Here is a 16,722-nt window from a genome sequence, read left to right as displayed (position 1 = left end):
ATGCAAAGAGTGTTCCATTGCAGGAGGTGTGAGGTGCTGGTTTTTGTTCACTTTCAGATTGTTCAGAAACTTCCAGAAACCAGCATGTGATGTCTGCGTGGGTTTCCCCCCCACAAACCCAAAGGATTTGCAGGGTAAGTCGATTGGCCACGCTAAATTGTCCCTTAATTGGAAAATAAATAATAATTGGGTACTCTAAATTTATTTTTGAAAAATGATCAGCTTGTGCAGTTTTGCCAGCCCAGTAATGTCCATTTCAAAAACCGAAAATAATTTTAAACTTTATTCTTTATAGTATCCAAATCTTTTTTCCCAACTGAGGGGTAATTTGGTGTGGCCAATCCACCTACCCTACATATTCTTTTGGGTTGTGGCGGTGAGACCCACGCAGACACTGGGAGAATGTGCAAACTCCACACGAACAGTGGGCCGGGATCGAACGTGGATCCTCCGTGCTGTGAGGCAGCAGTGCTAACCACAGTGAACCCACTGAAAAAATAATTTTTATAAAGTAGCCAGGCTGAAATTGATTCATTTTTCCATCCTGCCTTGACCAGGTCAATGGGAACAAGACCAATGGGTCAACAGGTCCAAGCTGCTGTTTATACTCCACAAGCTCGTCCTCCCACTGAGCTTCATCTCGTCCTATTGTCCTATCCTTGTATTTCTTTCGCCCTAAGTGCTTGCCTAGTTTTCCCTTGAGTGTATCAATGCCATTCACCTCAACTGCTGAATGTAGTAAAGTCAGAAGGTTCAGAGTAAAGTTTCTCCTAAATTCCTGGATTAATTAATGCTATTATTTGTCCATTCCCCACATGCCTCACCTCCACTGCATATCTGAAAAGACTGGAACCAGGCAGTTGGGATTTCTCCATCAGCTCCTTAAAACTGGCAAACCTCCCCTCCACAAACAGGTCTTCAAATCTCTCCAAACCCTCCCCCTCCCATGACTTTAAAAACTTGAGTCTGGAACCACTGGCAGAAAAAGGTGGTTGAAGATGGGGGCTAGTGAAAACAGGGAACAGAGCTTAAAATGTTTTCTCAAGTGCTTCCAAATTCTCAGGGTGGACACCACCTCTGGATTCAGGCAAAATCTCACTGGAGAGAAAGGTAATGATGCTGTAACTATTGCACCAATGCTAGAGACATTGCAGGAGCTCACTTCCATTTGTCCCCGTTTAGAACCACACTGAACCACAACAATATTGACTGGCCAATAGTAAAACAGCACATTGGGTAGGGCCAAGCCTCATGACTGGTCTCTCTCTTTGGATCAAAGCCCCATGGGTCCTTGAAGTCTTACCTGCCCAAACAAAGGAGGACATATTGACTGATGAAAAAGGACTTGGGGAGACATTGAAAAAGAATTTAAAATGGAGTACGAACTCTGCCTGCCAAGGACAAGGGAGGTTATCCCACCTCTTATGTTGGTCTTGACACCATCAACCAGACTAGTACAATTTAATTTATGAAGCGAAGCTGGATTGTGGGCCAGTCAGACCCCCTTCTCATAACAGTCACAAGGTGGCTCACTCTCTCGCCCACTGAAGTTCTGAGAAACACAAGTTTCAATGAGGAGCTGAAGGAATGGTGTTGGGGAAATTAATTGGAAGTGTCTCTAGCAATAGTAGACCCATTGGTGGTCATTTTCCAAAGTTGTTTAGACTCTGGAATGGTTCCTAGAGATTGGAGGATAGGTAATATAGCCCTGCTACTCAAAAAGGGAGGTAGAGAGAAAACGGGGAATTATAGACCAATGAGTCTAGCGTCGGTAGGAAGGAAGTTGCTGGATTCAAGGATTTCATAGCGCATCATTTGAAAAGAAGTGGTGTATTCAGACAGTCGGCAAGGATTTCCGAAAGGGAAATCATGCTTGACAAATCTACTGGAATTCTTTGAAGATGTAAAGAGTAGAGTTGACTAGGTAGGACCGGTTCATTTAGACTTTCAGAAGGCTTTCAACAAGGTCTCGCATAGCAGATTACTCGGTAGTACATGGGATACATAGATGCATAGAAGAAAGGAGCAGGAAGAGCAGAAAGCTGGTTAGCAGACGGGAAGCAAAAGTTGGAATAAATAGGTCTTTTTCTGATTGGCAGGCAGTGACTAGTGGCGTGCCACAGGAATCTGTGCTAGAACCCCATTATATATTAATGAGTTGGACGAAGGAATAAAATGTAGTATTTTCAAACTTGAAGTTAGAACATAGAACATACAGTGCAGAAGGAGGCTATTCGGCCCATCGAGTCTGCACCGACCCACTTGAGCTCTCACTTTCACCCTATCCCCGTAACCCAATGATCCCTTATAACCTTTTTTTTTGGTCACTAAGGGCAATTTATCATGGCCAAATCCACCTAACCTGCACGTCTTTGGACTGTGGGAGGAAACCGGAGCACCCAGCGGAAACCCACGCAGACATGGGGAGAACGTGCAGACAGTGACCCAGCGGGGAATCTAACTTGGGACCCTGGCGCTGTGAAGTCACAGTGCTATCCCCTTGTGCTACCGTGCTGCCCCAAAAAGTAAAGAAGGAAATGGTATGTTGCTCTTCATAGTGAGAGGATTTGAGAATCGTTTTACTGCAATTGTATGGGGCATTGGTGAAGCCACACCTGGAGTAGTGTGTGTAGTTTTTGTCATTATCTGAGGAAGGATGATCTTGCTATGGAGGGAGTGCAGTGAAGGTTTACCAGGTTGATTCCCGGGATGGCGGGACTGTCATATGAGGAGAGATTGAGTCGGCTAGGATTGTATTCATTGGAGTTTAGGATTGTATTCATTGGAGTTCATCACAAGACTTAACACACCAATCTACAGCCACTGTCCATAAACTGCCCTCACCCTCTGATACGACTCCACTCAAATATGCATACAGCGAACAGTAAGGCGAACGTAGACAACTAAAATCTACTCTAGCAAACCTAAACAAAACAAGAACTAGGCTCATTATCTAAACTGCTATAATGAGCTGCAGTCAATCCTTTACTGCTCCTGTTAGCTGACTCTTGGGTTAGCAGGACGGCTCCCAACTAGTGAAGAAAAATGGTTCCAAGAAAAAACCCATAAACCATTGTTCTCCAACAGGGAGCTCTATATTTTCATAACAATCGGAACTGAAGCCCACATCAAACTCAACCCCAAACAGTAAAAATTCAACCCTAACAAGAACAGGAAAATGTTAAAATAAGCCTGGAACTCCAACAATTCAGCACGCACCCAAAAAACTCAAATACCTCAAAGCCCAACCTGTTTTTCTTTACAAATGAGCTTGCCTCTCCACATCAAATAAATAGTCCTTTCCCTCAATTCACTCTTCACCGTGCCAGGTACACCACAGCAAATCGGTCGTCTCTTTTGTGCAGGGCGGCCTTGGCTTTGGTGAACGCAGCCCTTTTCTTCACCAGCCCTGTTCCCACGTCTTGGTAAAACCTGATGGTGTAACCTTCCCACTTGAAGTCCAGATCTTCCCTCTCCCACCTCAGAACCTTCTCTTTCTCTTTGGAGCAATAAAACCTCACTGCCGCACGCGGTGCATCATCAGGACGACGCCTCTGCCAAAATGAACGGTAGGCTTGGTCCAACTTCGGAGGGGCTGTGAATCCACCTTCCCCCACCATCTTACCAAACATCTCTGCGAGTGTCGGGCCTTCCATCCCTTCCCCTTTGGCAGCCATACATTCAAATTTTTTGCCTCTTGGACTGATTCTCTAAATCATTCACCTTGGCCTTCAGTGATTTATTGACTTCATCCACCAGCGACATCTACACTCACAGTGAGGCAATCTGATCACTGTCTCGAAGTCTTTTATTGTGGCTCCATGGGTTTTCACGGTTTGTTGATCTTCTCCCAAGCCACTCTGATGAGGAATAAGGCTGCATCCATGAATTTGATGAGGTCCTCCGACACAGCCTGAAAGTGTTTCAAGGTACTCAAAAGCACCTCTGCCATTGGTGGAGTGGCCTCCGCTATCTTTTCTGCCTACGAGCTCTTGAGAGGTCTCCGATTCTGTTGACTAACTTCTACTTTCTGCCTTTTTCCCCCTAGTCTTTCTGGGCATTTCGCCTATGTAGAATCCATTAATTCTGTGGGTTTTTAAAGAAAACACCCCCTTAAACTGAAAAAATGGCAAAAGTGCAGTACTCTAGTGGGAGCCACCTCGTGCATGTTTCTCCCTCCCCGCCCCCACACCGAACAAAACTCCACTGGAAGTCCCTCCCCTCTTAATTTGATACATCTCAATCATGTTGCCCCCCCCCCCCCCCCCCCCCAGTTGTCTCTGCTCCAAGGAAAACAACCCCAGTTTTTAAAAATGAAGTGGGCTTTGTTGGCCATCCCTAATTGTCCTTCAGGAGGTGGTGTTGAGCTGCCTTTGTGAACTGCTGGAGTCCATGTGATGTAGATGCACTCTCTCTAACCAAAAATCTCACCAGCCCAGGTAACATCCTGGTAAATTTACTCTGCACCCTTTCTAGCTGTGGCCAGAGAGGAATTGAAAATTATAGCCAGCGCCCCAGCTATTTCCTTTTGCTCTTAATGTTTTTGTAAAACAACTTGGGACTTTCCTTTATTTTACCTGCCAGTATCCTATCAAGTCCCTTTTTTTGCTCTCCTAATTTGCTTTTTAAGTTCCCTCTTGCACATTTTATATACACCTTGGGCTTTTGCTGTTTTTAGCCGTCTATTGACCCCAAGTATCTTTCTTTCTCTTATCCAATGTTGTTAATCCCTCATTATCCAGGGTTTTTTGGATTTGTTGGTCCTAGCCTTTTCCTTTATTAGAACATGTTGGCCCTCCACTCTCATTTCCTTCTCAAATGCTTCCCACTGTTAGAATCATAGAACCTAATCCATCGAGTCTGTACCAGCCCTTGGAACGAGCACCCACCCTACTTAAGACCATGCCTCCACCCTATCCCCGTAACCCCACTTAATCTTAAGGGGCAATTTAGCGTGGCCAATCTACCTAACCTGCTCATCTTTGAACTGTGGGAGGAAACCCACGCTGACACTGGGAGAAAGTGCAAACTGCACGCAGACAGTCACCCGAGGCCAGAATTGAACCGGGTCCTTAGAGCTGTGAGACAGCAGCGCTTGCCACCATAATCTGTTCTGTCACAGATTTACCTAAAAGTGCCTGTTCCCAGTCCATTCCGGCAAAATCGTATCTGACCATATCAAAATTGGCCTTCCCCCAGTTTAGAACGTTGATTTCAGGCCCATTCTTGCCCTTTTCCATAACAATTTTGAATCTAACGGAGTTATGATCGCTGTCTGTAAAATGCTCCCCCACTGGTGCATCAATCGCTTGCCCGTTGCCTCAAGTCGAGGGCTTCCTCAGTATTAACTATGCCCCCAAATTTTGACACACAGTACTTCCAATTCCTGAGTCCAAATAATTTATATCAATTGCCTTAGCACAGACCCCTGTGGAATGCTACTACCTATCTTCTGCTAGTCTTGAGTAATTACTGTTTAATCCTGACTGTGTTCTGCTTTGTAACTAGTTGTTCATAGGGACTAGTATGTTGTCTCATAACTCTACATGTGTTGACCTTTTTAGTCCGGGGTCTACTTGCCGTACCTTAGCGGAAATCTCTTAAGTCCATGTATGTGATGCTCATTTCATTCCCATTATCTACTCTTATTACCAAGAATTCAGTAGGGTTTATAAGTTTTGGTAACCTTGACTATCAGATGCCAATACAGATTGCATGTTGGTAAGTTACTTATACTCTGACACTGGTGTCTTTGTTCAAATGCAAAAAAAAAAGTAGTTTTTTAAAATCCAGGCTACGATGCTGGCATTAAGTGGATTTGGGTGCACTTGTTTCACTAGGTATGTTCGAGTGCTGTGGTGAGGGATCACACCTCTTTTAATTATGGTGGCAAAATATAGTTTTTGAATATGTGGTCTGCACATTCACAATAGTGTATTCATGTCTTATACTTTTTCCCTGCTGGCAGGTGTGAGAAAGGAGTAATGTCTTTGGTTAATGTGAGGAACTGTATTCGATTCTATCAGACTGCAGAGGAGCTGAATGCTAACACGTTGTTGAACTACTGTTCTGAGATTATAGCTAGCCATTGGGTGAGTGAAAAGACAACGATTGCATGCATTTATAAAGCACCTTTTTAATGGAGTAAAATATCCCAAGGCACTTCAGAATTACATGTAAAGCATGATGCTATATTTTATACCATCGCTCTGGGTTATCTTCCAAATTTATCTTGGATATTTGTCAAGAATTCTGCACTTTAATCTGTAACTTTTACAGTGCTGTTTTGCCTGTGTACTTAATGAACACCATATAAATTGGATGCAAAATACAACACAAATGAGGTGACTTTGAAATGCTGTGTATAATTTCCCAAATTGGTGAATGGGCAGACTTTTTTTTTAATGTGATTTAACTGTAGGGATCTGCATGAGGAATATCCAAGGATGGCAGCTTATTTCAACCCCTTTTCTCTCCTTCCTTTAAGTTAAAGAAGTGTCAACTACTGCCGTTTTAAAAATTATTTCCACTCTAGCTTTGACTCCAGGTCAGACTTTAAAAAAACAAAAAATGTCCTCCGGTGCTCCTAATTTGCACTTCAGTGAAAAGTGCCGATAGTCTTCAGCGTTGAACGGTCAGTTGGAAACTCTTGTGCAATAGCTGAAGCATTTGACTGGGGAGCCCCCTGTATTGCAAATGGTTTAATTAATTGGGAAAGACCTTGTGCTGCAACTAGAGTGCTCGATGCTGACATTGAACATCGCCATATTGTTTATCTTGTGCAAATTAATCCAAAACCTGTTTCACATGTTATGAATAAAATACATACTAAGGACTTTTTTTTTTTTTTTTTTTTTTTTTTTTTTTTTTTTTTTTTTTTTTTTTTTTTTTTTTTTTTTTTTTTTTTTTTTTTTTGCTACTTGGAGTTGGAATTTTTTTTTCACCCTGAATTGATGACCACAGAATCCAAGATATGCAGTAAATTCCATGGTTAGAAATGCCATTGTGCTCTGTCTCTGCTGGTTAGTAACCTGAGCTATGAAGTCCCAAGAGGTCCGAGGTTTGATCTCCAGTCTGCGGTTAGTTTATCTCTGCCACAACAGTGGTTGATGCAATTTGGGTTTCCACACTGCTTAAGAAAAAAAAAAAACTTTTTGGGTAGAATTGAGATCCCCTCTGGGCGGCATGGTGGCGCAATGGTTAGCACTGCTGCATCACGGCGCTAAGGACCCGGGTTCGATCCTGGCACCGGGTCATTATCCGTGTGGAGTTTGCACATTCTTCCTGTGTTTGCATGGGCCTCACCCCCACAACCCAAAGATGCACAGGCTAGATGGATTGGCCACACTAAATTGTCTCCTAATTGGAAAAACAATAATTGGGCACTCTTAAATTTATATTTTAAAAAGAAGGGAATTGTGATTCCTCTCGCTCTTCAGTTAGATGTGCGAGTCCATGGTGCTATTTGAAAATCCTTCCATTCTCCTGTCTAACATCGCCAAATGCAAATTATTGGGTCTTTTATTAATTTTGTTGTTTTGCCCCTATGAGGATTGACTATTGGGACGGGTGTGAAAAAAATGTGCCCCAAGGAGTCGAGGGGAGGAAACAAATATTGTTCTGTCAGCCATTAGTTGTTTTTGGAACTGAAACAAGCTATCACGTATAACCGTACCTGGTGATCTTGTGCTTAGTAAAATATGCATTAATTTTTTTTGCTATTAAGATTCTTTGCAGACCCACATACAGCACAGTATGTAGAATTTCAATTTCCACCATTTTCATAGCATTGGTACCAAAACCATTGCAAAGCAGTGGTAGAAATTAAGTTGAAAGGTTTGAGAGTTTTATAATATGAAAGAAAAAGATGTGTATTTCTGTCATGCCTTTCATAATCTTGGGGCTCCCATAGCACTGTACATGTAATGAGTTACTTTGGATTGAAATGCTGTGCTGTAAATGTTGTTTATTCTAGACTTATTTTAAGATAAAGTTGTAGCCTGCAGGAGCTACAGTCCGTTCTATTCCGTTAAATGGGCACCAGTCAAGAGTCCTGGATTATTGATCCAGAGACATGCATTTGAATCCCACTGTGACAGCTGAGGAACTAAATTAATCTAATGCAAATCAATATTTGTAATGGTGACCATAATACTGGATTGTCTTAAATACCCATCTAGTTCACTAACCTCTTTGAAAGAAAATTTGTCATCCTTCCTCCGTTTGGCCTGTATTGAAGAAGGTTGCTCATTACTATCTCTTGAAGGCAATTGGAGATGGGCAATAAATGCTCTTGTTAGTATGCCCATATTTGGTAAATGGAAGAAATAGCAAAAAAGCAATTGGAAAAAATCACTTTGAAGTGATTAATCTACTTTACCTATAACAGCAGTTTCTGTTTTTTGTTTATTTAGGATGATCTGCAGAAGGATGATTTCAGCAGTATGACCGCTCCTTTGTTGTACAAAATGATTAAATCAAAGACTGACTACCCTTTGCATAAAGCTATCAAAGTGGAAAGAGAAGATGTTGTTTTTCTCTACCTCATTGCAATGGACTCCCAGGTAGGAGCATCTTCTATTAACCGAAGCAAAGGTGTAATGACCCACATTTAGGATCTGACCATGTGGAATTCACTTGGGTACATTTGAGGAATCTTGTGCCTAGTTCCTCAGATACTCTGTTCTATACATCCTGATAACTGATTTTGGTGTAATGAATTTGGTTTCTTGCTCAGAAACTGCCCTTTTTAAAACTTGAAACTCATAAAATTCCAACAAGACAAATCTGATGGGGACAAACGCAAATAGAATGGAGCAGCCTGGTGAGCCAGAACTCAGTTTGGATACGTTAACCTATATAATTGGATTCTGTACTGTTAACTGAGGAATAACCTGCTTTGAAAACAGATTATTGCCCCTGTTAAATGGATTTATTGAGTGGGGCAAGCTTGTATATGGTAACACCACCAGCAGTAATTTTGCACTGTTCGATTTGACTTGATGTCAGGTTTTTTTTATTATTTGTTCATTACTACATTTCCAGTTACCTGGTAAACTGAATGAACTCGATGATAATGGAGACCTTGCCTTGGATCTAGCGCTCTCTCGACAGCTGGAGAGTATTGCAACAACACTGGTTAATAATAAGGCTGATGTTGACATGGTGGATAAGAGTGGCTGGAGTTTGCTTCACAAGGCGATCCAAAGAGGTAAAGTAATGGCAAAGGAATGAAAGTCAATATTGATGGCTGAGATAGCTTTGGGGGGGGGGGGGGGGAAGAAGCACAGACCCCAAGTGTGACAGTAGCTTGTCAATATTGCATGTATTAAATTATTACGTGACCAAGATATCGGCCTCACCAGTTATTACATATCCACCAATTTGGAAATCCCACTCATGATACAAGTACTGTGGCTGCTGAAAATCTGAAATAAAACAAATTTTGGAAGCATTCGGCTTGGGTAACTTGTGGAGGAGAAACAAAGCTAATGTTTCAGGATTGACTTTTCATAGCTGGGTAATGTTCAGAGAGAATCATAGAATTTACAGTGCAGAAGGAGGCCATTCGGCCCATCGTGTCTGAACTGGCCCTTGGAAAGAGCACCTCACTCAAGCCCACGCCTCCACACTATTCTCGTAACCCAATCCAACCTTTTTGGACACTCGGGGCAATTCAGCATGGCCAATCCACCTGACCTGCACATCTTTGGACTGTGGAAGGAAACCGGAGCACCCGGAGGAAACCCACGCAGACACTGGGAGAACATGCAGACTCCGCACAGACAGTGACCCAAGCCGGGATTCAAACCTGGGACCCTGGAGCTGTGAAGCAACTGTGATAACCACTGTGCTACCGTGCTGCAAGATAACGGGTTATAATCAAGTACAGGGACAGACGATAGTGGGGGTGCCGGGAGGAAGGAACAAATGGGAAGGTCTGATTGGGTGGAAGGCCAATAAGATCAAAAGACAAAAGGGATGATAATGCAAGGCAAAAAGGAGTTGGTAATGGGACAAAAGTAACCAGTCAAGAGAGGTTTGGGTCATTACCAGTAGCTGGTTGAAACATTGGGAGCAGTGGTTATGATCTCAAATTGTTGAACTCTGCTCAGAAGGTGGTAAGGTGTCTAATCCAAAAGATGAGGTCCTACACCTTAAGCTTCTGTTGAGCTTCATGCATGAAATGTTTTATTATTCCCTCCCTGGAAAACCTGTGTTTTCTTCATTAGTTGCGCGACCTGCCCCTTGTTGCGCGACCTGCCCCTTGTTGCGCGACCTGCCCCTTGTTGCGCGACCTGCCCCTTGTTGCGCGACCTGCCCCTTGTTGCGCGACCTGCCCCTTGTTGCGCGACCTGCCCCTTGTTGCGCGACCTGCCCCTTGTTGCGCGACCTGCCCCTTGTTGCGCGACCTGCCCCTTGTTGCGCGACCTGCCCCTTGTTGCGCGACCTGCCCCTTGTTGCGCGACCTGCCCCTTGTTGCGCGACCTGCCCCTTGTTGCGCGACCTGCCCCTTGTTGCGCGACCTGCCCCTTGTTGCGCGACCTGCCCCTTGTTGCGCGACCTGCCCCTTGTTGCGCGACCTGCCCCTTGTTGCGCGACCTGCCCCTTGTTGCGCGACCTGCCCCTTGTTGCGCGACCTGCCCCTTGTTGCGCGACCTGCCCCTTGTTGCGCGACCTGCCCCTTGTTGCGCGACCTGCCCCTTGTTGCGCGACCTGCCCCTTGTTGCGCGACCTGCCCCTTGTTGCGCGACCTGCCCCTTGTTGCGCGACCTGCCCCTTGTTGCGCGACCTGCCCCTTGTTGCGCGACCTGCCCCTTGTTGCGCGACCTGCCCCTTGTTGCGCGACCTGCCCCTTGTTGCGCGACCTGCCCCTTGTTGCGCGACCTGCCCCTTGTTGCGCGACCTGCCCCTTGTTGCGCGACCTGCCCCTTGTTGCGCGACCTGCCCCTTGTTGCGCGACCTGCCCCTTGTTGCGCGACCTGCCCCTTGTTGCGCGACCTGCCCCTTGTTGCGCGACCTGCCCCTTGTTGCGCGACCTGCCCCTTGTTGCGCGACCTGCCCCTTGTTGCGCGACCTGCCCCTTGTTGCGCGACCTGCCCCTTGTTGCGCGACCTGCCCCTTGTTGCGCGACCTGCCCCTTGTTGCGCGACCTGCCCCTTGTTGCGCGACCTGCCCCTTGTTGCGCGACCTGCCCCTTGTTGCGCGACCTGCCCCTTGTTGCGCGACCTGCCCCTTGTTGCGCGACCTGCCCCTTGTTGCGCGACCTGCCCCTTGTTGCGCGACCTGCCCCTTGTTGCGCGACCTGCCCCTTGTTGCGCGACCTGCCCCTTGTTGCGCGACCTGCCCCTTGTTGCGCGACCTGCCCCTTGTTGCGCGACCTGCCCCTTGTTGCGCGACCTGCCCCTTGTTGCGCGACCTGCCCCTTGTTGCGCGACCTGCCCCTTGTTGCGCGACCTGCCCCTTGTTGCGCGACCTGCCCCTTGTTGCGCGACCTGCCCCTTGTTGCGCGACCTGCCCCTTGTTGCGCGACCTGCCCCTTGTTGCGCGACCTGCCCCTTGTTGCGCGACCTGCCCCTTGTTGCGCGACCTGCCCCTTGTTGCGCGACCTGCCCCTTGTTGCGCGACCTGCCCCTTGTTGCGCGACCTGCCCCTTGTTGCGCGACCTGCCCCTTGTTGCGCGACCTGCCCCTTGTTGCGCGACCTGCCCCTTGTTGCGCGACCTGCCCCTTGTTGCGCGACCTGCCCCTTGTTGCGCGACCTGCCCCTTGTTGCGCGACCTGCCCCTTGTTGCGCGACCTGCCCCTTGTTGCGCGACCTGCCCCTTGTTGCGCGACCTGCCCCTTGTTGCGCGACCTGCCCCTTGTTGCGCGACCTGCCCCTTGTTGCGCGACCTGCCCCTTGTTGCGCGACCTGCCCCTTGTTGCGCGACCTGCCCCTTGTTGCGCGACCTGCCCCTTGTTGCGCGACCTGCCCCTTGTTGCGCGACCTGCCCCTTGTTGCGCGACCTGCCCCTTGTTGCGCGACCTGCCCCTTGTTGCGCGACCTGCCCCTTGTTGCGCGACCTGCCCCTTGTTGCGCGACCTGCCCCTTGTTGCGCGACCTGCCCCTTGTTGCGCGACCTGCCCCTTGTTGCGCGACCTGCCCCTTGTTGCGCGACCTGCCCCTTGTTGCGCGACCTGCCCCTTGTTGCGCGACCTGCCCCTTGTTGCGCGACCTGCCCCTTGTTGCGCGACCTGCCCCTTGTTGCGCGACCTGCCCCTTGTTGCGCGACCTGCCCCTTGTTGCGCGACCTGCCCCTTGTTGCGCGACCTGCCCCTTGTTGCGCGACCTGCCCCTTGTTGCGCGACCTGCCCCTTGTTGCGCGACCTGCCCCTTGTTGCGCGACCTGCCCCTTGTTGCGCGACCTGCCCCTTGTTGCGCGACCTGCCCCTTGTTGCGCGACCTGCCCCTTGTTGCGCGACCTGCCCCTTGTTGCGCGACCTGCCCCTTGTTGCGCGACCTGCCCCTTGTTGCGCGACCTGCCCCTTGTTGCGCGACCTGCCCCTTGTTGCGCGACCTGCCCCTTGTTGCGCGACCTGCCCCTTGTTGCGCGACCTGCCCCTTGTTGCGCGACCTGCCCCTTGTTGCGCGACCTGCCCCTTGTTGCGCGACCTGCCCCTTGTTGCGCGACCTGCCCCTTGTTGCGCGACCTGCCCCTTGTTGCGCGACCTGCCCCTTGTTGCGCGACCTGCCCCTTGTTGCGCGACCTGCCCCTTGTTGCGCGACCTGCCCCTTGTTGCGCGACCTGCCCCTTGTTGCGCGACCTGCCCCTTGTTGCGCGACCTGCCCCTTGTTGCGCGACCTGCCCCTTGTTGCGCGACCTGCCCCTTGTTGCGCGACCTGCCCCTTGTTGCGCGACCTGCCCCTTGTTGCGCGACCTGCCCCTTGTTGCGCGACCTGCCCCTTGTTGCGCGACCTGCCCCTTGTTGCGCGACCTGCCCCTTGTTGCGCGACCTGCCCCTTGTTGCGCGACCTGCCCCTTGTTGCGCGACCTGCCCCTTGTTGCGCGACCTGCCCCTTGTTGCGCGACCTGCCCCTTGTTGCGCGACCTGCCCCTTGTTGCGCGACCTGCCCCTTGTTGCGCGACCTGCCCCTTGTTGCGCGACCTGCCCCTTGTTGCGCGACCTGCCCCTTGTTGCGCGACCTGCCCCTTGTTGCGCGACCTGCCCCTTGTTGCGCGACCTGCCCCTTGTTGCGCGACCTGCCCCTTGTTGCGCGACCTGCCCCTTGTTGCGCGACCTGCCCCTTGTTGCGCGACCTGCCCCTTGTTGCGCGACCTGCCCCTTGTTGCGCGACCTGCCCCTTGTTGCGCGACCTGCCCCTTGTTGCGCGACCTGCCCCTTGTTGCGCGACCTGCCCCTTGTTGCGCGACCTGCCCCTTGTTGCGCGACCTGCCCCTTGTTGCGCGACCTGCCCCTTGTTGCGCGACCTGCCCCTTGTTGCGCGACCTGCCCCTTGTTGCGCGACCTGCCCCTTGTTGCGCGACCTGCCCCTTGTTGCGCGACCTGCCCCTTGTTGCGCGACCTGCCCCTTGTTGCGCGACCTGCCCCTTGTTGCGCGACCTGCCCCTTGTTGCGCGACCTGCCCCTTGTTGCGCGACCTGCCCCTTGTTGCGCGACCTGCCCCTTGTTGCGCGACCTGCCCCTTGTTGCGCGACCTGCCCCTTGTTGCGCGACCTGCCCCTTGTTGCGCGACCTGCCCCTTGTTGCGCGACCTGCCCCTTGTTGCGCGACCTGCCCCTTGTTGCGCGACCTGCCCCTTGTTGCGCGACCTGCCCCTTGTTGCGCGACCTGCCCCTTGTTGCGCGACCTGCCCCTTGTTGCGCGACCTGCCCCTTGTTGCGCGACCTGCCCCTTGTTGCGCGACCTGCCCCTTGTTGCGCGACCTGCCCCTTGTTGCGCGACCTGCCCCTTGTTGCGCGACCTGCCCCTTGTTGCGCGACCTGCCCCTTGTTGCGCGACCTGCCCCTTGTTGCGCGACCTGCCCCTTGTTGCGCGACCTGCCCCTTGTTGCGCGACCTGCCCCTTGTTGCGCGACCTGCCCCTTGTTGCGCGACCTGCCCCTTGTTGCGCGACCTGCCCCTTGTTGCGCGACCTGCCCCTTGTTGCGCGACCTGCCCCTTGTTGCGCGACCTGCCCCTTGTTGCGCGACCTGCCCCTTGTTGCGCGACCTGCCCCTTGTTGCGCGACCTGCCCCTTGTTGCGCGACCTGCCCCTTGTTGCGCGACCTGCCCCTTGTTGCGCGACCTGCCCCTTGTTGCGCGACCTGCCCCTTGTTGCGCGACCTGCCCCTTGTTGCGCGACCTGCCCCTTGTTGCGCGACCTGCCCCTTGTTGCGCGACCTGCCCCTTGTTGCGCGACCTGCCCCTTGTTGCGCGACCTGCCCCTTGTTGCGCGACCTGCCCCTTGTTGCGCGACCTGCCCCTTGTTGCGCGACCTGCCCCTTGTTGCGCGACCTGCCCCTTGTTGCGCGACCTGCCCCTTGTTGCGCGACCTGCCCCTTGTTGCGCGACCTGCCCCTTGTTGCGCGACCTGCCCCTTGTTGCGCGACCTGCCCCTTGTTGCGCGACCTGCCCCTTGTTGCGCGACCTGCCCCTTGTTGCGCGACCTGCCCCTTGTTGCGCGACCTGCCCCTTGTTGCGCGACCTGCCCCTTGTTGCGCGACCTGCCCCTTGTTGCGCGACCTGCCCCTTGTTGCGCGACCTGCCCCTTGTTGCGCGACCTGCCCCTTGTTGCGCGACCTGCCCCTTGTTGCGCGACCTGCCCCTTGTTGCGCGACCTGCCCCTTGTTGCGCGACCTGCCCCTTGTTGCGCGACCTGCCCCTTGTTGCGCGACCTGCCATTATAGCCAAGTAGTACGCTGCCTTTAGCTGCCTTGTTTGAAATCAGCAAGAAAAGGTGCCCCTGGGAGTTGCTCATAACGCTTTGCTGTAAACTAAAATCGTCCCTTACCCCACAATTCAATATGTTTTTTTTTAATGGCTTAAATTGCTGGTAGTTCAGTGGCTGTGGTACTGAACTGTAAATACAGTTAGTTTCAAATGCAGTCGCCTCAATTAAATTAAAATGTAATAAATCTAAGAATTAAGCTTTCACCAGGAAAATAATTGTTAAACTCCAGTTGGCTCATTAGTTTCCTTAAGCTTCCACCTGTATTTTGTTGGGCCGACGGAAGTTCTGGATTCAACATACAAACAAGGAGCAGAAGTAGGCTACTTGGGCCTGCTTCACCATTTAATAGGATCATGGCTGATCTGATACTGACCTCATCTGCATCTCCCCTACCTCCCAATTAACCTATCAACCTAAACATAGAGCCATTTGGCTCTTCTAGCTTGCTCCAATATTGAGTAAGATTACAGCTGATTTTTGATCTCCGTCACGCCTTCCTCAAGCCCTTTAATTTTGTATGTTGCAATAAGTTTTAATCTCCATGGGACATAGCCCTAATTAATATATTTGAGATCTCCTAGCAAAATCCCCAGGGATCGGTTGGGTGAGTCTTGGGTTTTGTATGAGGAGATTGAAAATGATGGCAACGGTGCTGCAAACCCTAACCCTAACCCACCTAAATTGTAGTCAACAGGAACTGCAAACCTATTACAAAAGCAAATTACTGTAGATGCTTTAAATCTAAAATAGAAACCGGAAATGTTGGCCCAACTCAGCAGGTTAGACAGCAAGTTTACATTTTGGGCACCACTCTGCAATCTATCCCTACAGCAAAATGGCACGCATGAAATATCCCAGATAGAGATTTAATTACTATCCCCAATTCCCTAAAGTTCCCTTTGATCTACTTTCTAACTTCCTTTTGATCCAGGGAAACCAGCTACATATATTAATAACAGGACCCTCTTCTTTGCAGACAGAAAGAGCATGGACACACATTGCGCCTGTTTCAGCTAGACAAAACAAGTGATGGCCATTTGCTGGTTCATTGGTCAAGGCACTGCCTTGAGGAATCAGGATCAAGCTGCCTGGTTCAAACTTCAAACCGTTTGATAGTTAACTCAATCATCATCAACCAGTGGATTCTCCATGGCATTGCCTCTATCAATCCAAATCCACTTGCCAGCCAATCAGCACTCCCTTCTCACAGTATAAATTGTTGTTCCCTTTACACTTGGTATGATAGCGATTGTCCTGAGTGCAAGATGAAAAGCTTCAACAACAATGTCTCTTTTCCAGCAGACAACTGCAATTTTACCAGACTCTCTGGCTCCGTTTATGAAGCTGAGAATCATCTTTTGATTATTGTTTTCACATCTCTAACTCTAACCCCTTTAAGTAAACATGGACAATTCTTTGAATTGTGACTACCTTGAGAATGTTAACCAACTTTCTCAAACCTAAGTTTTGCCTTTTTATCTTGCATTTAAAAAATGCACCAAGCTAAAAGTCATGCTTCTAAATCCCATGAATCGTGAAATTAGACATTTTTACATCAAAACTAATGCAGTGATAGCTTCCTTTTGCCAGTGTTTGGTGCTGTAGTGCCTCAGTTTGTCATTTCTCAATATTTTAAGCTGCTCCAACCAAATCCACAGGTATTTTAAAATAGAGATTGCAACATTTAAATGGGAGTTGAATTATTTATATGGTGACCACCCACCCTGCCTTTTCACTAACCACCCTCTTCAAATTGCTCGAATGCCCAGGTTTTCAGCTCCACTGAGAC

At 49.5% G+C, this 16,722-nt stretch overlaps 1 protein-coding gene across 1 annotated transcript in view; it reads left to right on the top strand.

Annotated features, from left to right (window-relative positions):
- Nucleotides 1-16,722, top strand: part of ankfy1 (ankyrin repeat and FYVE domain containing 1) — a 135,738-nt gene that overhangs the window by 62,967 nt on the left and 56,049 nt on the right. Inside the window, exons 5-7 of the mRNA XM_072469161.1 lie at nucleotides 5,969-6,092; nucleotides 8,415-8,564; nucleotides 9,046-9,211. Of these exons, the coding sequence (XP_072325262.1) occupies nucleotides 5,969-6,092; nucleotides 8,415-8,564; nucleotides 9,046-9,211 (440 nt within the window). The remainder of the gene's footprint in view (nucleotides 1-5,968; nucleotides 6,093-8,414; nucleotides 8,565-9,045; nucleotides 9,212-16,722) is intronic.

This window comes from Scyliorhinus torazame, chromosome 12, assembly GCF_047496885.1.
Source record: "Scyliorhinus torazame isolate Kashiwa2021f chromosome 12, sScyTor2.1, whole genome shotgun sequence".
Lineage (NCBI taxonomy): Eukaryota > Metazoa > Chordata > Chondrichthyes > Carcharhiniformes > Scyliorhinidae > Scyliorhinus > Scyliorhinus torazame.
This window is presented reverse-complemented; position numbering and strand designations above follow the sequence as displayed.